The 24,387-nt window shown below is 34.9% G+C and overlaps 1 protein-coding gene across 7 annotated transcripts in view; it reads right to left on the bottom strand.

Annotated features, from left to right (window-relative positions):
* Svil (Supervillin) overlaps window positions 1-24,387 on the bottom strand; it is a 566,272-nt gene that overhangs the window by 268,110 nt on the left and 273,775 nt on the right. For all 7 annotated transcript variants that reach the window (XM_074173666.1, XM_074173665.1, XM_074173664.1 and 4 more), the window contains exons 3-4: window positions 22,349-22,460; window positions 20,120-20,351 (exon numbers count right to left, since the gene is read on the bottom strand). In XM_074173666.1, the coding sequence (XP_074029767.1) occupies window positions 20,120-20,351; window positions 22,349-22,460 (344 nt within the window). The remainder of the gene's footprint in view (window positions 1-20,119; window positions 20,352-22,348; window positions 22,461-24,387) is intronic.

The following is a 24,387-nucleotide window of genomic DNA, read 5'->3' as shown; positions in this document are numbered from 1 at the left end:
TGTTTGAACATCACAGGAGCCTTGAGAACAACACCAATCGCGGCAATGGAATCAATTACTGGTCTGACCCCTCTGGGCCTGTACGTTAAGAAGGTTGCGTTAATGGCCATGTTACGATTGCATACGGCTGGTGTAAACCTCGAAGTAGGAATGGGTCAATTGAGGCTGAGCCTATGGCGAGAAACGCTTACTGCGCAACCTGTGCTGCAGGCAACCGGTGATGCAATTGAACCCAGGTTTGTGTTTAATAAAACCTACAAAATACAAATGAAACAGAACACAGAGTCAGGTGTTACAAATGCAATACGCATATATACAGACGGCTCAAAAACCAAAGAAGGCTCAAGATATGGAGTGTACTCCAGATCACTAAGCCTAAGGATTAAGTGAGGAATGGGAAAACATACCAGCGTGGTTCAAACAGAACTGGCTGATATCTCAATTGCCACAAAAAAAAAACAAGAAAAGAATGTCTGGCAAAAACATAACTATCTGCACTGATAGCAGACAAGCCCTATTAGCCTTGAACAGACAACGTGTTACCTCAGGGCTAGTACTAGAGTGCTACTAAGATTTAGCCAAAGCCTCGGTGTATAATAACATTATCCTGACGTGGCTTAAAAGGCACGACAGGAGTAAAGGTAATCGCATTGCCGACTGTTTAGCCAAGGAAGCGGCTGGACTAAGAATTTTAGGTCCCAATGGTACCTACGGTCTGATGACAATGGGAAATGTTGCCCAATTTGGGTTATTACAGCAAAGGCAAGTTTGAACGAAATGAAGTTGAGTTTAATTCATGAGTTTTTCAAATTCACTTTGAAAAGTATTCAAATTGATGTTTCAAATGTTGGGTTTAAATTTTTGAAGGGATTTGTTTCTAATTCACATATTGGCAACAGCGCCTAGAATGCTACATCGGAGTTCAGGTTACCTAGATATTCTACTTTGAAAAAGGAAAATTATCTTTATAAATCAACAATTAAGGCAAAATATAAATTATAGTTCAATACCACCCTCACAAGCCACATAAACAACAGTTGTTTTGTTATTTATTCATATAGAGGAAGATAGGTTAGGTGCACAAAATGTAATATGTCACAGAATGTCTTGGAACTCGGAACATAAGTGAACAGAACAGCACGCCTCTGAAATGTGTCATCTTTGTTTGCCTCATACAGGAAACAGATTTATTGTCCTTTATCAGCTAGAACCGATGTTGCCTAATGGTGGAATAGAAATGAAACCCTTTAAATGTTGAATGCATTATTCCATTCCTCTTTTTAAAGTATTTAAATAATTAAAAAAAAAGATTGAAATGATAAGTTTAAAATGCGTTGTTTTAGAGCTCTTTTATGAAAACTACTTGATTTTCGTCAGGAGGAACATTCCCCATTGCGGAACTAGCCAAACGTCACATCCATGCTCAATCCCTAAAGAGATGGGATGGAATTGCAGGATGCAATCCAGGATCACACCAGGATCACCTTGGGCGACTCTGGGAAGCTGGTGCCGAAGAAATATCTGGCAAAATCTATGGTTAACTGGCCACTGCCAACTAAGGAAACACCTCCATAATATGTGGCTAGTAGACACACCTGAATGCAGGATATGTGAACAGGAAGATGAGAAACTGTCAGGCATGTCCTATGCGAGTGTTCGGAATTATCCTCAATAAGAGAGTGTGTGTGGCGAGTCTTGGCGTACACCTGCCGATATAAATGAGATGTCTCCCAGTGACCTGTCCACCTTCCTGGAAAGGAGAGGATGGGACGATGACCTTGGAGGACAACTCCTCGGAAGGATATTCAATGGGTCACATGTGGTCTAAGTGCTGTGGGCTTACACTCACCCTCCCTACTCTATAGATACAAAACCCAGTTATATTTTTTAATTTTTCTTGTCGATATTTCAGGAATTTTTCGTGATGTAGACCAGATAGACGACCCAGATTCTTAACGAAGCCGATTAGTCTGTATGGTAAGTGGTGTTTCAGGACAGTTGGTAAGAGTACGGCTCTGCCGAACTCTAAAAACCTGATTCAGTCCCCAGCGGGGCAGGCACAAAATGTCCCCTACTGCTTCATCACTTTCTAAACAAATGCGACGACACACACTGTCTTCCGACAGTCTGAGTCTCTGAATATGATGATTCAAATGACAGTGACCTGTGGGAAGGCCTGTTAGATATCGTAGTTCATCCTTACTGTAGTCCAACAACTGTGTGGTAGACCAGATAAGTAGAATTTGGAACATATAGCGTGAAATTAATCAATTGAAAACATGTTTCACTCACCAGAACAAGAATGCTGTCTCTCCACGCACGTTTTGTTAACCAAGCTAGGAAATGATGTAGCGTTTTAATAGATGATATATACCTTCAGAATTTTTTCCACGGATGAAATTATTATAAATGTTTTCATCAAAGTGAGAAATATACTTTCGTCCAAGGTAGAGTTAAGTTTATAAATTTACCTCGTTAGTCCTAAGCTCGCACAAGTTTCGACTTTTGAGAGTTGTTGTTCGTAGGGGGGGACCACAACTGGTTAACGAAAAAACAGAACTGAAATTAAAAATCTAAAAATATATTTCGTAGTTCCGAAACCCTAAGCTTCCATAATAATACTAGAACATAGGCTTTCTTGGTCATGGTCGAATGAAACATGAAGTAGCAAACGTTTCGTCTGCTATTGCGGCAGACACGTTTGATACTTCATTTCCATTCGACCACGCCCTAAGAGCCCGGATTTTCTCTTTCTTCCATAATGAATTTTGATCTTCAAAGAGTATTAAAATTGCTGAAGAGTGTACAACTTTCTAATTCGAAAAAGTGTATATTCCAAGTTTCTAATAAGCTGCATTTACTGTTCCAGAAATCTGACTGAGCCAAAATATAATACCAATGCGATATCCAACAATTGGATCGAATCAGCTGGCTTATGTGCCCCGAAATTATTACGTATGGTTCTGCCACTTTCACCTTTTCAGAGAAAGCTAATCTTAGTTACTGTTACCTTGAGCCAAATTTACTACTGGTCATCATTAGAATTTAAAGCTTCTTATAATGTAATGGAATTGGACGATACTTGTTGAAAGTCTAACTAAATTCAACATATATAAATATTTGTATCATATGACCTTCTTCCTACTCAAATGGACATGTAATGAATTGATTACCATTTATCATATTAGAAACAGATTTAAAAGAGAGGAAGAAGTCAATTCTATTTGGTCATTCAGTAGGTTTTCAGAATTCCTGAATCTATTGATTTCCAGACATTCCAAAAGAATGAGTGGCAAACGTTTCACTTTGTTTTGAATCTATTGATTTCCAAGCATTTCAAAAGACTTAGTGTCAAACCTTTCTCTTCCAAATGTAACACGTCATAATCGTGGTTGAACTCAAGCCCTCTGCCAAAAATGATTTGTAAATGTGGAATGTCGTCACATTCAAGAAACGACATCATGTTATTTCATTCTTTGTAAACAGGTTCTCCCCGTTTGGCCAATATAAAGTTTTGGGGAGAAACGACTTTTACTCTATTCGACACTGAAGTTTTGTTTTTATTGTTTTTTATGAATTTGCTTGAATTATTGAAATACGTCCAGGCCTTCTTTTTCGAAAAACGAGTGACGTTTTTGGTGGCTTCAATGTCGTACGACTTCTTGAAGTGGGCTAGACTTGATAAGCGACTTGTTTTCGTAATTTTTCAGAAAGAATGAAGTCGATAATATCTACCTTGTAATCACTGTTGATAGCAATTTGAAAATTACTTTCTGACACTGGAATATTCAATAGTATGTGAAGCATACTGTTGAGTGTGTTAACTTTATATTGATGTTTGAATTTTCATTAAGTTTGTGCCTAAACTATTAGATAGTTATTAATTAGGTAGAATTAAGTTAGTATGAACACATCTGAGGAAGCCGTCGTATAGTTAAATAGGTGTAAACCGCCCAATGAAACTTTTGCAATAAAGTATTATTCGAATATGAAACTTCCTGTTGTCGGCAAAGATGTCCATTAGCAAATGACAAATGGCAACGAGTATTTGAATGGAAAGAAGAGACAATAGATCGTAGATGTACAAAAGAAAAATGGTTGGAGACAATAAAGATCCTTGAGGAACACCAACTTTTATTGCAAAGATATTGTATAGATATAGGAAATTATTGATGATTACTTGTGAGTAACGGTTTTTGAGGTATATGAGGAGCCACAATCGAATCCTCGGTTTCAATTTCTCCAGAGTTGTTACAGGAGTGGCTGAAATTCGGTTTAGCTTTCCCGAATTGAAAAGACCAATCGACCTTAATTTGGAAAACCCAAGGACATTTCGTAGTGCATTGATCACAGTACGGACAATTCAAATATTTCTGATCATTAACGGTTCCACCAATTTCGTTAGAAACAAAATAAGCATATTCAACTTCATCAACATAATATATATTTATTCTGAAAGTATATGATAAATTGTATTCTATGTTTTGATGTTAATTTTGTCCGACATAAAAATTTTTCGAAACTAGGGCAATATTTAATGTTCATTTCTAGTTGGTGTCTACGTATTATATTTTTTCTAAAATGCGAAGGTGATTGAGTTTCTATTCATCAAAAAAGAAATTATTGAAGGTAATTGAATTTAATAATGTTATAATGATCGGTAACCTGCAATGTCAAAGCAGTGGTTGATGTTTATTTATAAAATCAGATTAACTGTTTTCTAAATGGATAGATATCATTATTTTCTTGCATTGTTCGACGCACATATTTCAAGTTTAAAACTGCAGCTATTTTTCTATATTACATTGGGCAAGTGATAAGACGGATGGATTTTTCGTCAATTATGTGACCGTTTATAGCAGGGGAGCCCACGATGCTAAATGGGGATTTACTCGAGCGTCATGAAGACCTATTAGGTTGCAAAGCTTAGATGATAAGAAGAAAAAAATGTTATATAATATATACCTTTCCATCGGTGGGCGAAGCTGCTATAGATTATTAAATATGTAAAAAAAACCTGTTGCATAGACATACTCGAGCGCCTCAGATATTAATACCATCAATGCCCTACGTATTTTATAATGTTGGTATGTTAATCTGATCGTGTGCATGATGTGAGTGGTTGTACGTAAGGGTTAAAAATGAAAAAAGAAAATTTAATCGAGCGCGTCAGATTTTTTAAGGGAGTGTCAAGTGCACCAAAAAAAAGGTCTCATTCAATAATCTGACGATTTCGATCTGACGCAAACTCGGAACCATTATTATAATGTGAAATACTCAAGTCATTTTGAATTAAGATAGATTAAGATATTTATGGTTCATCTTTATGTTTTAGACGTGCTGTCTCATAATCTGACGATTATCTAGAGGGATTAGCCTAATCTGAAAAAAAAAAAAATTAAAAAAATATTTTTTTTAATCATTGATCTTAATTAATTGAAAAGTTCAGGAAATAGCATGCAAATAAATAAGTGTATGTTTTTTAAGTAGAATACTTGTAATTATAAAATAATAATAAAAAACATGCTCAAAAAAATTTAATTTTTTATATTCAATTGATTAATTAATGGAGAAAAAAAATATGAAACTTTCTATGTTTTTTACCACTTTTATTTGTAACTAACGTTACTGCAGTTACTTATACAATATATAAGTTTGAAAATGTCCTTATAGGACGAAACTGCAGTAACGTGGTAAAAGTGGTAAAAAACATAGAAAGTGTAAGTTACAAATAAAAGTGGTAAAAACATAGAAAATTTCATTTTCCTTTTCTTTATTATGATTTCCTACCACGTAGTAACGGCTACATTCATCAATTAATTGATTAATTAATCATCATCTTCATCTTCATCACGAACAAGTCTCTGTCATCAGCTGTGATGGCGTCATGGCAACAGAATTCAGAGTGGGGACGGAGTGAGAGAGTAATAGATAAAGAAGAAGTGAAAAATGAATAGAAACGCGGAGAGGGAAATATAGGTATCACACAGCTGCACGCATTAAACTTTCTTGGCGAATTTTTGCTATTTCAGCTAGCGGAAATCGTCAGATTACATATTTTTCGATATCCTTGAATCACTTTCTTCAAAATAAAAAAAATTAGCAACGCTCGACAATGTTGAGATGCCGTTTATTTTACAACTTTGCTGCCCTCCCCTTTCTTACGTCACTCTCAAATTGTCAGATTACTGGAATATACACTTTTTAGCATGTAATTAACTCACCCTACCTTAATCTGACGCGCTCGAGAATTTCTGATGATCAATTTTTTTTACTAATCTGATCCTTTATCCTTCACGGGCGACCTTATATATGGGGCTCATATTTGGTGGAGGTACTTAACCGGGTACAAGGTATCCCCCTGTATATTAATCTGCCGCGCTTCAGTAAATACCGAAATCCCCGCTTGGGCTCCCCTATTATTGTTGTTGGGCAACTTTTGGTGCCAATCACAAAGAGGCAAACTCATTAATTTACGGATTTAACCCTTGAACCAACCAATATTTTTTCAATGGAGAAGTATCACTCCCCACTCTCGTGCTCCATCTAGAATAGTGACACCCAAAGTGGTCCACGGACCCCCAGGGGTCTACGAGAGGCTCGACGGGCATCAACGTTGGTATGACCAAAAAATGGGGGTTCAAAATTCGTAAGCGGAGGTCGACGGAAATTTATCTGGTTTCGATAGTGTAGAACTAAAATGTTGCCTTCACCTATTAATGTGGCGAAAAATATTTAAAGAAGCTCAACGACCGTTTAAAAACTAGCAAATTCCATATTCAGTACAATGTGTCGAGACTTGCGAAGCGCCGTCACACTCGGCGCCGTCTTCAACGCTTGTTCAGGCTTGCAAAGGAAACGAAATACAACTTGTGTGTGCATTTCATTAGTTCGGACTTCCATTGTCTAATATAATATAAATTTGAAATCCCTGGACTACCCATATTCCACAAGTAGGATGTTCCGCTCAGACCGTTCATTAGCTCCAGAGATTCAGCTACTTAAAACTTGCCCAGATTTTTACTACCATTAATAAAACCACTGCAAGGAGAAACATCATCTTATGTGAAGAATTCACGGCATTTTGTCGAACTATTAGGGGCAATCGATGTCACAGAGCAGGATCAACTATCAGTTTCGAAGTGGGAAGCCTCTACACCAACGTTCCTGTCGAAGAAGCACTTCAAATCATACAGAGGAAGCTATCCGAAGATGGGGACCTGAAAGATAGAACAAACTTACCGATATAAGTAATCATGAAATTACTAGGATGCTGAAGGACGAATTCTTTACGCAAGTTTAGAGACTGACAATGGGATCCCCACTTTCACCGGTTATAGCCAATATAACGCCGAAAAGAAGCCCCGAGACTGGTTTATATACGTTGACGACATCTTCATAATATAGAACCATAATGGGAATACAGAACTAGACACCTTCCTGAAGCACATCAACAACGTGAGTCCTTTCGTCACTTTAACAAGGAAGTCCACAACGAATTGCCATTCTTAGACGTATTGGTGAAGAGGACCGACACTAAATGGGAAACATTTGTATACCGAAAACCCACTCACACCGGACAGTATCTGAACTAGGAATCCAACCACCATCAATCGACTAAGACAGTAATCATCGAGACCCTAATAGACTGTGCTTTCAGGCTCTGTAATACAAAGGAAGGCCTCGAGAAGAAGCTAGGCATCATCAAAAATGACCTTCAATGGAATGGTTACTCCAAAGTGATGTTGGAACTGACTTTGGCTAGAAGACAGCAAAGGCCTCACAAGGAAGATAAGCCGCCACAACCAGTACATCAGAGGATCAGAGGATACGAAGAATTGGGTCCAAGTATAACATCAGAACCTGCTTCAGATCTGGGAACACTATCCGTAGCAGCCTCACGAAAACCAAACCTCATGAAGCCAAACGCGGACTGCGATTCCAAGACAAGCTGCTGGACGAAACATCTGCAAGACTGATCACTGTGAGGTATCTTGCATAATTAAATATCCAGCGTGGTATTAGCTGGGAAAGTAGTTGTTTTTCGGCAGGCATTTACCAAATTCTGCAGCTTGTCAAAAGTGGGAAGAGCTTTCTGAATTCCGTTATGTTCCCGCCCACTAGATGTGCGTTTGTTAGAATAATATGGTAAGGTTAGGTCCAAAGTGAGTGGATCTACTCGATCCTCCACCACAACCCGCAAGGGTTTATTGTGGCTCTAGAAGACTATGAGAGCGAGCAAGAGGGAGAGAGAGAAAGAGACAATTCTCACTACTCTTCCTAGATTTGACAAGCTGTACTGTGTAGGTACGTTGAGAGAAATGAATGTTTCGATATTTTATTGCGGGATATTCATTTACTAGGTGAAAATGACAAGCAGTTATATTTGAATGATCTAATTTGTGTGCTATTTAGGGCACATGGCCGGATATTATTAATGTTTATGCCTTCTTTCGATTGAAATCATCTTTGTGTTTATACATTAATAATGCCTCCTTGTGTAATCTTGTATAGTAATTTTGAGTTTTGTCCAGTACCTGTATATCATTGAATGGGTTAACCTGTGCGCCTTCTTTGGGTGCATGATCGGTTACAGCTCATTTGTCGGTCTACCCGATGCGACAATATCTCTTGTGTTCAGAGAACCGAGTTCTTTTTTTTGTGGTTCTAACGTAGATCAGGTATAATATTTGTTTCTCTGTGCAGGCTCTCATCCTGCAAATAACGTTGATTGCCCTATATAAAAAAGAAGCTAGATGACCTTGAAATAAGAAGACAGGTCAACCGACCCCAAAGATTTACCCCAACGCAATGCGTGGGGTGGGGAAAATCCCATCAGGTACCCGAATAGATAAGGACAAATGAACAATCTGCTGCGATGAAGTTTCAGGCACTTGCACACCGACGGCTTACCACCCATACCGATAACAAACCCCCTGAACAAGACGAGTCATCGGGGCCCTTTGGGGACGGCTTTCGAAAAACTTAGTTCTTTAATGAACATGAGCGAGACGTTGGGGTCAATTAACGATCAAATTCGTCTGCTGGAAGCTGGAAGGCTCGACGGGATATCTAGAAAAGTGGAGAGCGCTTGCGGAGTGTCTAAAAGTTATACACATGTTGGAGAGGCAAAGCAAACCATCTCAAAACCCCCACCACCAGCGATCTTTGAGGGACCTAACATCAGGCAGGAGACGCCAGAAGAATTAGAGTCGACTGGGGGACGAAGTACCTCTGTGTCTCCGCTTCCTACCGGAATCGTGAGGGCGCGTCTTATTCAGGGTCTCCCCATTCCTTTCCCCTCCATTCTCTGAAATGTTGTCAAAATTGAGATACAGATAAATTTTATTTACATTGTATACACACTATTATAAATAAAGGATATTGATTTTGAGGTCCTTGGGGTACTTGACCGATCTTGGAATCTCTCTGATAGTCTTCGTTGGCATAAAATTGTGTTTACGTTGTGTTTACCCAAAATTCTCCCAATCCGGTCCGAAACATGTTTAACGTAGGGAAATAAAGGTTTATCATTGACAGGTCTGGCTGGAGTTACTTTGGATTTCTTTCTTCTGGGTCTTATCGCCCGCTCGAATTCGCCTTCAGTCAATAAACCAGAAAAATAACTTTGACACAGTTATCTCTGGCCATGAAAGTTTACATTCTTTAGAACATAATGATACAAAAGAAACAAAATGAGATAAGTGGATTGAAATGAAAAAATAATGATAATTGTGAATTACTCGCTCATTGGCTACCACTAAATTCCAATCACCTTTTAACCGTATATATAATTGAAACGGTCGTAACTGAAAGCTTAAGGGAGGGATATTGGTTCGGAATGAGACTGACAAGGAGAATAAGATTGATTAATTGAATTTTAATTGAGACAGCATTGTTTTGTACCGATTACAAATCATTATTGGCATTTCATTAAACTAAACTTTATTTCTGTTTCTCTCATTGAATGTAGTATATCCTTTTAGGGTTTTGACATGGTTCATTCAAAAATATAATTCGACCGAAGGATAGTGAGATTTCATAATACCAATACCATAAGCTAATTGCCAAGGGTTTGGCTTATTCATGAACATTCGGTAATTTTACAAAGCTTTGCATTTTTGTTGAGAGCATAACAGCAAGAAATTTTACGCATTTTCATTGATATTTCCTAAAGAAGTTATTTAATATTTTTCAATTCTGTGTGCATGAATCGATAGCTTGAAGTTGGTTCTAGGGCAAGTCCTTAGATCTGTAACATTAAAATATTTTTACACGCTTTATATTAGCTTCACCTGTATGTATGTATGTATGTTTGTTTGTATGTATGTTTGTTAATATTACTGTTAAGCGCTTATCGGAATTCTTAGAAGAAGTCTTATTGACAATAAAAGAGCAAGAGCGGAACACTTTGAAGTTGATATGTAAATGGGGCTGCGACGGATCCCAACAAGCACAGTACAAACAAAAACTTGACAATGAGGCTGACTCTGATGCAAATATTTTTCAAAGCTGCTTTGTACCTGTGCGACTTATGTGCGGCAAGGACAATCAAAAGGTGTTATGGGAAAATCCAACACCTTCATCTGCCCGATTTTGTCGTCCAATAAGATTTCGCTTCGTCAAAGAGACAACTGATGTAACAAACGAAGAGATCAATTATGTTAAAAATTCCATTGATAATTTGGTTGCGACTGAGGTGGATATTTACGGAGAAAAGTTTTTGGTGCATTCTCAATGTCTAATGACAATGGTAGATGGAAAGGTTTGCAACGCAGCTACTGGAACAACATCCACAAGTCGTTGCTATATTTGTGGGAAAACTTCCAAAGAATTCAACAATTTAAAGGACAAAAAAAGAATTTCAAAGGATGATACTGAATTCGGTCTTTCTATTTTACATGCGAGAATACGATTTTTTGAAAGCATTCTACACTTAGCGTATAAATTACCTGTGGAAAAGTACCGGCAGAGAAAATCAGAAGAGGAAAAACAAATGGAGATGAATAAGAAAATCGAAATACAGACCAGGTTTCGCAATGAAACTGGCTTATTAGTTGACATGCCGAAAGCGAACTTCGGAAACACTAATGACGGCAACACCAGCAGGAGGTTTTTTGAAAATTCGAAACTATCCTCAGATATTATAGGAATAGATTACGAGTTAATATATAGATTGAAAGTGATTTTGGAAACTATTTCTAGCGGATACGAGATAAATTTAGAAAAATATGAAAAATATGCAGAAGAAAATGCTTGCTTATACGTGAAACTTTACCCGTGGCACCCAATGACACCCACACTGCACAAAGTACTTCTACACGGATCAGACATAATAAAAAATGCATTGTTACCCATAGGGCAATTATCTGAAGAAGCTTAGATCCCTTTTTTAATGCCTCAAGGGTAATAAAGAAAAATAAGAAGTCTTCTTTTCTTCCTGAAACATTGAATATGCTTGTATCTGCAACACCAAACCCAGCAGACGCACTTCAATCAGAAAGTGAGGATGAGATAAACTGATTATTGATGATTGATTTAATAAATACGTATAGCTAGTAAAATTAATAAAATCATATGTGTCATAATCATCATCATGTAATATTAGTGTAGACATGTGACCGAATTTTTTTTTATTTAATTTTTTTTTTAATTTTTTTCTCTATTTATGGAAATTATAAAAAAATTTACATTATTTAATACTGTTTAAATTGCGCTTGTTTTATTTCCGTCCATAGCAACTCGAAAACCCAAACGAATGTTTTTGGCCGGCTAAATTAACTAAATACCCCTATGTGCGTCTGTTAAAGATTCATAATACTAGTGAAAGAACTTAAAAAAAAATTGACAATGAATCGGACTAAAAAGTGAAAAATGAATATAGTTTAAAAAAACTAAAAAACACGCTTTTAAAGACCTTCAAACTGAAAAGTTAAAAATAATTTGTTTTTAAATGAACTTAAAACAATATTTTTGTATATCAGGCGCCCGTTGCTTTTTTCACAATAATACTAGTATTTTTCGTTCGTTATTGTTTAAAGCTTATTTAAAAAAATATTTTCTACATTTTAGTTCGATGTTCTTGAAAAGCGTGTTTTTTAGTTTTTTCAAACTATATATTTATTATATGTTTTGTTTGTTAAAATGATGTATTTTAGCTTATATTTCACCACGTATTTGATACATTAATTGTTCCCTATTCTCCGAAACGTGACTATTAAGCCTATCCAAAATAAAATACAAGTACAATTCTTTCGAACCAAAGTTAGAATGATAGATTGATATGAATTTACTCTTTGTAGACGACATGAAAGAAAAGAGAATGAACTTGGGGAGCATCAACTTAAAGAAAGGATACGAGTATTTAGATGCACACTTTTTTACCAACTTTCCAACTTTGAACGTAACACCCTGTACAGGATGTTTCAATTATGTGTGGGTGAACGATAGCTGCTACCCTGAATAAAAGTGAAAGAACGTTGTAGAGAGTGATGGAATGTTTCAAAAATAACCGTCAGTGTGTATGATTTAATAAATGGAATAAATTTTCATTTCCTGTCCATAATTTTACTGACTATTGATTTTTCCATACAGGGGTAATCAAAACTCCAGATTATTTTGTCTCGTTTATTTTTTAATAGGATGTGACTACTTGATTTCATATTTCCTGATGGACGTATGAAAAAGCCTACATTCAAAATAAACGATTTATTTCATTTGATGCTAGAAAATAACAAGCAACAAAATTAACTACTAATTTTTTAAGAGCATAGATCCACAAAAGATGTTTGATTAATGTTCTTGGTGTTGATTATTTACATTCCACAACAACAAAGCTCATATAACTTTTCTTCCTGAAGTTGAAAATGAGCGACTTATGTGGAAATATTTATTTATTTCACTAATAGTACAAAAATGTTCTTTGTTTTGGCAAATAAAAACTCATGATTGTACAAACACCCAATTTTCGTACTTATACAAATGACAATAATTTGTTACTAACAGCAAAAAGAAGAAATTGCGCTGGGATTTGAACTCGAGAAACCCACTGAGCTATTTGGTATTAATTTACAAAACGACAATTTCCATCTTGAAGCCTTTCCGCTAGCCGTATTTATTTTGTGAATCAAAATATGTCTGCTATAATGATAACATTGAAGCCGTTATAGTACAACACGGAAAATACTTGAGTCATATTATGAGTAATTAAGTTAGTTGCCTTGAAACTTTGTTGAAATACTATCTGTCAAATATTCTCGAGTATATCATGACAAGTATTGTAACTGTCCAATAACTGGTCGAATATTTTCCGAAATGTCGTTTTCCCATCAAGAAAAATATTATATGTTAGAATCCTACTTGGTTTGCCATCAGAAAAATAGAGTAAAATCACTCCAACACTACAGCAATTCGTTCCCCGATCGTGAATGACCTAAGCGGCGTTTTTTTGCCTTGCTTCATCGTCGATTCAGGAACAATCAAAAAGTTTTTGATAAGAGGAGAACTAAAAAACGTTTTGTAATATCTGAAGATACAGAGAAATAGCTGTTCCACCGCCTGTTATTCTGGAGAAACATAAGATTTCTTCTTGTAAGTTGAGACCAGTGCAAACACTAGAACCTGGTGACCCTGAGAGACGATTGGGGTTTTGTCGGTGGTTTTTGAATAAATGCAGACAAGATCCAAAATTCTATAGAAGTATTATATGAAGCGATGAGGCTAAATTTTCAAATTGTGGGATGTATAATAGAAAGAATTTTCATTATTGTAGTAGACATAATCCATTTCTAGTCCACCCCCACAATCCACAAAGACGATTTAGTATTAATGTTTGCTGTGGTATATTCAGATGCAGAATTATCGGTCCATTTCTCTACCATGGTGGAACGGACCCTGTTACATTAATTTATTAACAAGAGCGTTGGAAGAGTTTTTCGATGTCTTGATCTGGAGGCTCGTCAGATGATCTATTTTCAGCAGAACGGAGCACCAGCACATAATATCAGTGGCGAGACTATTTTGGAAACAGATGGATTGCTAAAAATGGTCCTATTAAGTGGCCTCCTCGTTCACCAGACATGACACCTCTAGATTTTTATTTTGAGGATTTCTGAGGTGTACAAAATGAAACACAATAATTATTATGATGTAAGTTGATTTGAAACATAAAAATTAATGTAAATGAACTGAAAAATGTTATTGAATTAATGACCGAATTGTGTTGAAAGCAACACGTAGTACTAAGAGGGCACAAATATGTGTTCAACAAAAGGGCGGTGTTTAAAAAAATTTACTCGATATTGTGTAGCTCTTTATTCGTCAAAACAAAGGCATTTTTTGTACTAGTGAAAGAAAGAAGTATTTCCACATAAGTCGCTCATTTTCAACCTTAAGAAGAAAGGTGAACGAGCTTTGTTGTTGTGAATGTTATTACGAATCGAAATGCATAATAAAATGTAGGGTGTTCCATTTGAAAAAATATCGTTTAATGAAATATCCTGAAAACGCGACTGTAATTTTTTTTTTGTTTTCGGTATCGAGAAGGCCATTGAAAATGCTACTAGATTGCCCATTCAACCGAATTCGTAGCATCAATTATAACGGAGTTGACAATGGTGCCGACTCAATTTGGAACACGAACATTTTTCCTTGAATTCATAAGCCTAAGCAATAAACAAGTTTTTAAACAAAAGCAGATACAATTTTTTAAAATCATTTTCATGTAGCTTCTGCTCATGAAAAACAGATCGATAGTAAGTAATATCACAAAAAAATTCAATGATCAACGAAACGCTTCAATTTCAATCTGAGTAAATTGTCGATGAAAAATTGAAAAATAACATAATTTTGATTTCCCCAACCGGAATCTATTCTGAGACTTTTCAAAGATAGCTCCACAAAAAAAAACTTTTTTTGAAGGCTGATTATTGTTCATTCATTCATCCAGTCGCTGCCTGAATGTTTTCAAATCTTAATTTTGATATTTAATGAGTTGAAATAATATTTTTTCATTGAAGGTCCAAAGTTTTAAGACATACATTCAACCCTCGGGGAAAATTATGAAAATTGGTCCTAAAAGTTCCAGGAGTAGAATTTTTGTGAGGAAACTTTCTTTTCTGTTTGGATCTTTTTTCAAATTTGAAAAAAGTCAAAAAAATTTGAAGTTATAAAAACCTTAGAGTTCTACTTCAGTAATAAAATTGACATTGTTTTTATTTGGATCAATACTCGTGTATTGCCTGAAATGAAAAAGTAGATGTGGCAGCGAAAAAATACACTTCTCTAGAATTGATAACTGATATCAGCTCCCCGCAAGACATAATCTCAGACGTTAGATATGAAATACGACTAAATTGGGAAAGACTGGAAGGAATTCTCATCTAATCGAAAAATCATTATACACTTATCCACCCCACTGTCTTTGCTGCCGGAGGGAGGATTGAAAACAAGAAAAAGCTGATGCTACAAATACACTATTCTGGAAGTAGAAATATAATCGAATTCATTGCGAAGTGATGCTCATTTGAATAATTCGTATTGTAGATCATACGGATTTTTTTTTTGTAAGTTAACTATATATGTGTAAAAACTCCACCCGAATAGGCGGATTCGTGTGGAGTTCATACTTATAGAGACATCTTTCAATATAGCAGTAGTGTAACTGGTGGATAGGATATTGTTAAGATACTTTTTTTAGCTGACAATATTATACATGGTGTAACTGAATAAGTGTAAAACATTTGAGGAGGTGATTCCTCATCGAAAACAAGATAGGATCTTTCATTTAAAGAAGAAAGAATCATTCTTATAAAAAAACTTAATTTAAAAACGAATGCATCTCCTGATGACATTATTCTATTTTTAGGTTAGTTACTAGTTGTATTTGGTATTTGGTATTTGCCGTCGGCTACTATTTCAAATTCGTAATACACCAACCACCAAAAACCAATTTACGACCAAAAGAATGAAGATAAAAAACATTTGAATTACTTTAGGATAATGGACTGCATCAGTCGTACCAATCATGCCATTAACCTTAAAAACGTAAAATACAAAGATATGTAACCAAAAAGCAGCTCCGTACATTTTTTAACATTTTTGTTGGAAAAATGTTGATTATTGAAGTGAAAAGTGTCAAAGAAAGAGGAATAAGGTGTAAAGGTGACCTAGTGAATGAATGCTTGTATTTTCAAATAGTTTATTTTGTGAAAAAGAAGGCCGAAAAGTTGCCCTTTTCAGAACTCTGAAGGGCCGTAACTTTGTGAATAAGGGAGAGCGCCGCTTTTTTCTTTCGGATTCGTCATCTACGCATCAAAATACGTAAGTACACGCAAACATTTTTTCAAAATCGCCGGGTGTCCTCAAAACGAAAATTTACCAAATAAATTTCTGACTAAGTGTCTTTTTGGTAGTACAAAACGTCAGGTTAATTTCAATATTGTAACTTTTTTAGTGTTTGTGAAAAAAATTGTTATACAAATTTTATGTACCCCCTTTAAGGGGCTGTATCTTAACAAGGGATGCTCTTTATTTTATTTATATGAAAGATCCTATATTTTTTTCCATAAGGAATCACCTCCTTAGATGTTTTACACTTATTTAGTTTTGCCCTGTATATTGACGAAACAGGTACATGTAAGAAATTGACAAAAAATAAATAATAATTGCACAAAGAAACTTTCCCTCAGTTATCTTAAAGGTGCGACTTTGTTTCATCCCCTTCATGAAAGAGGACGTATGCTTCTCCACTCACAAGCAATTCTGGTGAAATGGGTGACAAGTGTGAATCGTTGTATTTGTGTCACGCGCCAGTATACGGGTGTCTTCAGTATGCTGGATAATGCCCTCTGTAAATAGTCCCACTGTGATTTAAAAGTGCATATAGATTATAACAACTATTTTCTGCTGCAAAATTGTCCATATCCAATCCTTCTAGAATAAATTCGATGACATCATTCAATTTGCCTCTAAATCATTCCGTTGGAGAGAATCTTTTTAAATGTATTACTAAAATATGGGAAAACTTGTGGATTGATAGGGAATTTGTGCATTTTCTCCTTTCCTTGCATTTCGAACACGTCGGTTTTTCATTTCCATCCAAAATTTCTTCTCTTCTAAAAGAATCCAAGCATTGCCACAAACTCTCTCCATACCACAAACTTTGTGGTATGGAGAGAGACAGAAAGGATCAAAGGTTACTGATGAGTGTCCAAAGTGTGTGCATTTCATCGTGGATTTCAATTGACCAACGAAATTACCTACAATCATAGAGTTATGCATCCTCAAATAATATGTGAGCCATGAATCTTGTGCATTTCCGCTGTCGCTCAATTTTTCGTCAATCTCCGTTAAGATTTGTTTAGGTTTCTCATTAATTATATTAACGTCTTCATGTAAACCTTCTGAAAGACAACGAAGAAACTCCTGGGCGTCTCAATACTTTCATTCTGATTTTTTAAGGAGACTATATTTACTACTCTATCAAATGAATCTCCTGACCACCCTTGATGACTTCTGCAAACGCTTTGATTAAAGCACCTTCCATACTAGAAATAATAGTATTGATATCTTTCATGAATTCATCCTTTTTCAAATATTCCAATAACCATCTCGTATTTGATAAACATTGGATTACGGTATTCGAGAGAACAATTGATTCCGTTTACATAATTAATGAACATTTCAGAAAATATCATATTCGTTTATTGTGCATTATGTATTTTAATACAACTACATGTCCGATATTTGCATTCATGACTAGGTAGGTCAACGGATGTCAGATAACCATGTTCATCTCTCTATTGTTCCTAATAAGGAGCTAAATAACTTACACAATATGTAGGAATTGCGATTGTTTGCGAACATAGAACTGATTTTTTCTTTCGATAAGATAAAATGGGATTCTCTTATTATTATTAATACTAATAAAGAAAGGCAGGCACGATTAGACATTTTAATAATTAATCATTGAAGTGTTCAATTCTAAACATGACTGAAGACATTTGTCTTTTTGGGGATAATCGATGCCTGGGTTTTTGTGGCATTCAATTCAACCTGGTTACTTTCACCCAATTCGAAATTACTTCTAGATCCTCATTAAGATATTCACCCTCCTACTCCTGGTAGAGATGTGCATCCGCAGCCGATGTCCTGGAATCCAAATGTAATGAGGAGCACATGTCAGCAGAGCACTATATTGGATTCTTGGTTTTTTCCAATGAGTCGTTGATATATAATAAAAAAAAGATTGGAGACGATATGGATACCTGGGGAACACCTGCGTTGATGGTGAAAGTATTTGAGAGATATCCATCGACTTCCACTTGCAGAAAAGCCATACACAAAAATGATCCGACAAGCCATAGCATCGAAATTTGGCCAGCAAATCCTCATGCCACACACGGCCAGAGGCCTCAGAAATATCAAGCGCAACAACTCTTGACTCTCCATGTTTCTCGATTGCATTATTCCAAATATGGGTGACATACGATAGAAGGTCGCCTGTTGATCTTTGTTTCCGAAAACCATATTAATGATCGTTCCAGATGTTGAAGCCTTCCAAATATTTGAGGATATGTGGGTTTACGGCTTTCTCCATGATTTTTGATATCATATAGTTATTTAGAAGAGTTTTCTTGCCCTTTCTGGGAAAAGGCAGAACGCGAGCAATCTTCCAACTAGAAGGAAAACCCCTTTCTTGTAAGACGCGATGAAAAGTCTGCAAAATACTGGTGCGAGTACATTTGCGCACTTTTTAAGAATGATGACAGGCACTCCAACAGAACCAGACGCCTTATCGATATTAAGCTGTTTCAAAATTCTCCCGACTAGACGCTGTGAAAAAGTCAATTTCCGGCATTGTGAATTCTAGTGTGCGAATAGTGGGTGGAGCCTTTCCCAGGTAATCGGCTGTGGTAAGGGGAGCAAATCGTTCAGCTAATAGATTTGCCTTTTCTATGGCTGTTATTGCAATTGAACCATCCGCTTATGTTAGTGGTGGAATTGTGGATTTTGTGAAGTTCTGATTATTGAGAGCTTTAACTACCGACCAGAAGGATCTAAACCCGTTGAGATTGGCAAGCAGTTCATTTCCTAATTCTCTGATTGAGAAGTTTTTGCTTTCATTTATCCTAAGTTTGTAGGTGTTACGAGCATTAACAAACCTAGTTAGGTTTTAGGCACTGGGATTATCGCGCCACTGCCGGTAGGCGAGATTATGGAGGCGACAGCTTGCTCGCAATTTTTGTTGAACCAAGGTTTGCCGGTTGAAGGTCGTTTTACTGAAAAAATAATATATGCATCTATGGAGGATAGAATAACTTCCGTGACTTCAGAAGCACAAGTTGATGGATCTTTAAAGCTGAAACAAACATCTAGCCAGGGGAAATTTCGGAATTGGTCTTGAAGATCCTCCCACTCAGCAGATCTTTAATACCAAACATTACACGGCTTAGATTGTATCCAACATTTGGCGGTAATTCACTCAACACTGAAATAAGTTTGTGGTCAGAAAATCCCAATGGAAACCTTACGGAGACTGTGTAAATTTCTGGATTGGTGGTTAGGTATAGATCCAAAAGTTATACACCGCTTACAAAAAGCAATACGAAGAAAACGTCCGGTGTTGTGGAAAAACAATTCATGGTTTTTGCATCATTGCATCAGTTGAGTCATTGCTAGTTCGTAATTGTTTTGCCAAAAACCGTAATCATGCCTCAGCTACCGTATTCTTCAGATTTAGCCCCTGCGACTTTTTCTTGTTCCCAAGATTGAAGAGACCCATGAAATGACAGCGTTTTGCGACCATTGTGGAGATAAAAACCGAATCGCTAAAATAGCTCAAGAACATACCAGAAAGTGCATATTCGAAATGCTTTGAGGATTAAAAAAAAAGCTGGCACAAGTGTATTACATCTGAGGGAGACTGATTTGAAGGGAACAAAATAGAAATTGATGATTGGAGAAAATGAAAGCTCTCCTTATTTTTTGAACAGACAGCGTATACATAATTTCTATGTTGAGTGATCCCTCACAACATGTACAAATGTATTTTCCTGCAACTGCCGAATTTGCCGAATTGAAAACATAAAATTAAAAAGTTACATTGTCTTATATTTACCTCTGGATTGAGTGATCTACTGCCCACAAATTGAGAGGAGGAATTTCCTTCTTGAGATGACAAAGCAGCCAATCTCAACCTCGAAGCTCTGGTGGGTCTGGGACCCTCCGAACTGCTCGATGTTCCTCCATCTTTGCCTGTTGCTTTGACGGTAGAAGTTTCCTGGCTAGTACCAAATTGAGCAGCAAGTTGACGCCTCCTTTCTTCTTTATAACGAGCTATACGATCAGCTCTGGAAAAAAGTAATAAACCTTCAATAAATACAATTAAAATTTAAATGTTGTGAGATATAACTAACCCATACAATATTGAGAACAATGTTATAAAATTACGTTAAAGTGGATTAATAGCAACCAAACTTTGTCAGTAATGAATATTTACATATAAAACTAATTTTAAAACATATTATGAGTACTTTCAGCTTTCGAAGTGTGCACTGAAAATCAAAGTTTCCAATTTAAATTAAACATTGTTAACATATTTTGTTATACTAGTTCATAATTAGGTTTTTAGTGCTCAGTAATCTCTCGAAATTTCAAGATGAAAGTTAAAATTTCAAGTTTAAAGTCGTAATTTCTGATTCGAACTTGAAAACAAATGATTGAAAAATAATCATTGTATTACACTATTGAAACTAAACATGTATCAACATAATATAGTAAAACACACGTAACATACGAGGAACCTTCAAATATTTGATTTTGAGACACAAGAGTAAAGTACTCTTATTTTGAAAAATTTCGAGAATTGTTATTTAAAAAAGTTGTTCGGCATTGAAAAATACATCTTGATTTGGAGTTATGGCCATCTGAGTGTGTTACGTCCGCAATAATAAGAAAAATCAAATTATCGAGGCGAAATAAAAGTAATTCAAAAACAAAACTCTAAAATCAAAATTGATCAGCTGGTAGAGAATTGGTATATAAAATAAAATATTTGACACTAAGATATCAAAAACAATATTTATTTGGGTAAGTACCCACGAATCCACGGTTTTATATATATATATATATATATATATATATATATATATATATATATATATATATATATATATATATACATATATATATATATATATATATATATATATATATATATATATATATATACATATATATATATATATATATATATATATATATATATATATACATATATATATATATATATATATATATATATATATATATATATATATATATATTATATGTCTGTCGAGAGGATTGATTGATACGACTATACAGAATTGCTTGTAGAAGCTTGGCAAAGTTGTTTAGAATTGAAATAGGTCTATAATTATTGATTTCATTTCGATCTTGAGCTTTATGTATTGGACAAACCTTGGCAGTTTTCCAAAGTTCAGGAAAAACTGACGTTCTCAAGATAAGATTAAAAAAAAATTATAGGGGATAAACTAGTACTCTCAGACAGTCTTTCAATAGAAATGATGGAATGTTGTGTGGACCTGAGGTCATCTTATCTTTCAATTTTCTTCCAGCTTCTGATATTTCTAACTCTGTTATTGGTTACACACTAACATCTATTGAGCAATTAGGTTAGATGTTGAAAACAACATTTTCTTCATCAGCCATAGGTGATAAATAGGTATTTTCAAAAAATCTACTAAAAGCATTATTAATTGTGGGTTGTTATAGGATTCCAGGCCATCTGGCCTGGAATTCTTGTACTATTATTTCTATTATGAACAAATGTCAGAAGTTTTTTGGATTAACTATCAATTCGTTTTCAATACTGTTTATATACGATGTATGTACTTCTTTGACTTTCTGTTTAATAATTTTTCTACTTCTACAGAATTCTTGGTAATAACACATATTTATTATTGCTTTGTACTTTCTATGTAACTAAGCTTTTTCTTTATTAAGTTTTGTTATGTCACTCGTATACCAAACTGGATAAACATGTTTAAAATTTTATGCGGGAACATAAGCATTTAGAATTTAATAAAACTTATTGTAGAAACTATTTACACCAGTGTATGTGTATAGTTTAAATATTGTTTCCGAAACGTTGGCAAAAATTAAATTATTTATTTGCTGAAAATTTTCATTCCATTTTACAACAAATCATTTATTGAATTTGTATTATTCTGGGTTATTTAAAAATCGAAAACAGTTCTTGTATCCTTAATTGATTATTTTGAAATAATAAATCGTCAAATATATCTAAAAAATTCGTAATGCGAATAATAAACATTTTCTTTACCTTTTTTCCTGACTTTCAGACATATTCGTAGGTTGATCTAGTTGACTGCCAACAGAATGAAACCATAGCCATTTAGGTAATCGGGAACGGGAACGTCTTGTAGATCTATTATCTGTAAAAATATATATGTATGTCTACATTTTTGAAATGACAGGTATTATTGATCACACTTTTCTGTCTACTTAGAACAAAAATAGGATAGGATTATTTGATAGATACTTGTTTCAACGTGCACCAAACGCGTGAAGGTATAGATAACTTTTCATTTCATCTGACAAGTTATGGAGGAGTTCAAACAGAAAACATTCGAAACTATCAAAAATACAAGATACCAATTTCGTTGCAATCGATCAGTAATTGCTGGGAAATGATTTTTTCCAATTTTTTCTTAATTATTTTGAGAGTTCATCTTTTGAGATAATGATTATTTTGTTTTTTTTATACAAGTACCGAGAGAATGTCGAATATTACCTACGTTCTACAAATATTTATAATATATTTCATAACGTTCTGTAAAACGAATTGTATTTCTAACAAATTTTACATTTTCAAGGAAAATTGAATGAGAACTTTTTGTTTCCTTCTACCATTTCTTGAATTATTGAAAGATTGAAAAAATACAAATTTCCAAGGATAAGATCGAAACAATAAACGTTTGACCAAAATACATAGAATTTTCACCGAGCTTTCGGTTCTCTTTATTAATTTTTAACAACTATCAGTGCTAGTAACTTCATATCAAGCAAGTAAAAAAGTTTGTCTCTGCTTCGACTATCATTCTGAATGAATATCAAACAAACACATGTAATGTTATCCTGGTTTATTGGCCTGAAACTATGCTTTCGATATAGTCGTTCACCAACAACTTCGAGTAGAATGAATAATATTTTCAATGTCGGAGAGAGTTTATTTTTGCTTGTAGGTCAACTACTTCTCCCCTCTGAAGACGAAATCGTTTAGCGTAATATCTTACAATTTTACTATAAAAAGATCAGTTGGCAAGTGGGAAAACGAGTAATTATGACAGTTGTCGACACTATTTTCATTTTACAGTAGCGCAACAACAATACAAAACAAACTTGTATGTTAATGAATACTTTCAGTTTGTTAATCCGTTCACTCGGGGCTGTTGACTATTCATCTTACAAATTTTATATATTTTTGTTTCTTCTTTATCAATATTCATTCACTTTTACTTGATGTAATTCTAGTTGTATTTTCGAGCAATGCTCTTGATTTATTATGTTTTTCTATTCTTTTTTTATCATCAAATTATTGCTCCAAATAGTACCTGAAATTACAGAACTTATAACAAATATTCTGACATGTGCGTAAAACTTTGGGAAAGAAAGTTTTTAGTCTTCTACTTTTCCATTTTGATAGAAAAAATGTGGGATTCTTCCAAAGAAAGAAAGGAAGCAATCAATTTCAAAAAATTACCTCTATACAAAGATGTGTACATCATGCAAAGAAGTAACTTTCAGATACAAACTGGAAGAAAAAAAACCCTGCCATATAAACATTGAATTACACGAAAGAAAATTAATTTTAAAACAAATACTTTTATATAAACGCTGAATTAAACGAAAAACATTTTTCTCTATTCTGTTTGTATTCGAAACATTCGTATGGAATCGATTCAGATATCATTTGCAGGATTCCCACATAATATAACTAACGAAAGAAGTAAAATTTCACTATCATGGAACACGGTTATTCTCACTGCAAGACATCCGATGTGTCGCCGTAAGACACTTGGCTTATCGGCTCATCAGTAGCGAATATAGTTTAAAAAACTAAAAAACACGCTTTTGAAGAACATCGAACTAAAAAGTTGAAAATATTTTTTTAAATAAGCTTGAAACAATGACGAACGAAAAATACTAGCGCTTGATATACAAAAAATATGGCACAAAGCGCCCACGCTTTTCTCACACCAATATTTTTAACTTTTCAGTTCGATGTTCTTTGAAAAACGTGTTTTTTAGTTTTACAAACTACATTTATTTTTCATTTTTTAGTTTCGTATGCTATAAATA

This window comes from Leptinotarsa decemlineata, unplaced genomic scaffold, assembly GCF_025532065.1.
Source record: "Leptinotarsa decemlineata unplaced genomic scaffold, Ldec_3_MD MMD2_tig00000251_RagTag_RagTag, whole genome shotgun sequence".
Lineage (NCBI taxonomy): Eukaryota > Metazoa > Arthropoda > Insecta > Coleoptera > Chrysomelidae > Leptinotarsa > Leptinotarsa decemlineata.
The sequence above is the reverse complement of the archived record's forward strand: the minus strand, read 5'-3'. Positions and strand labels throughout refer to the sequence as shown.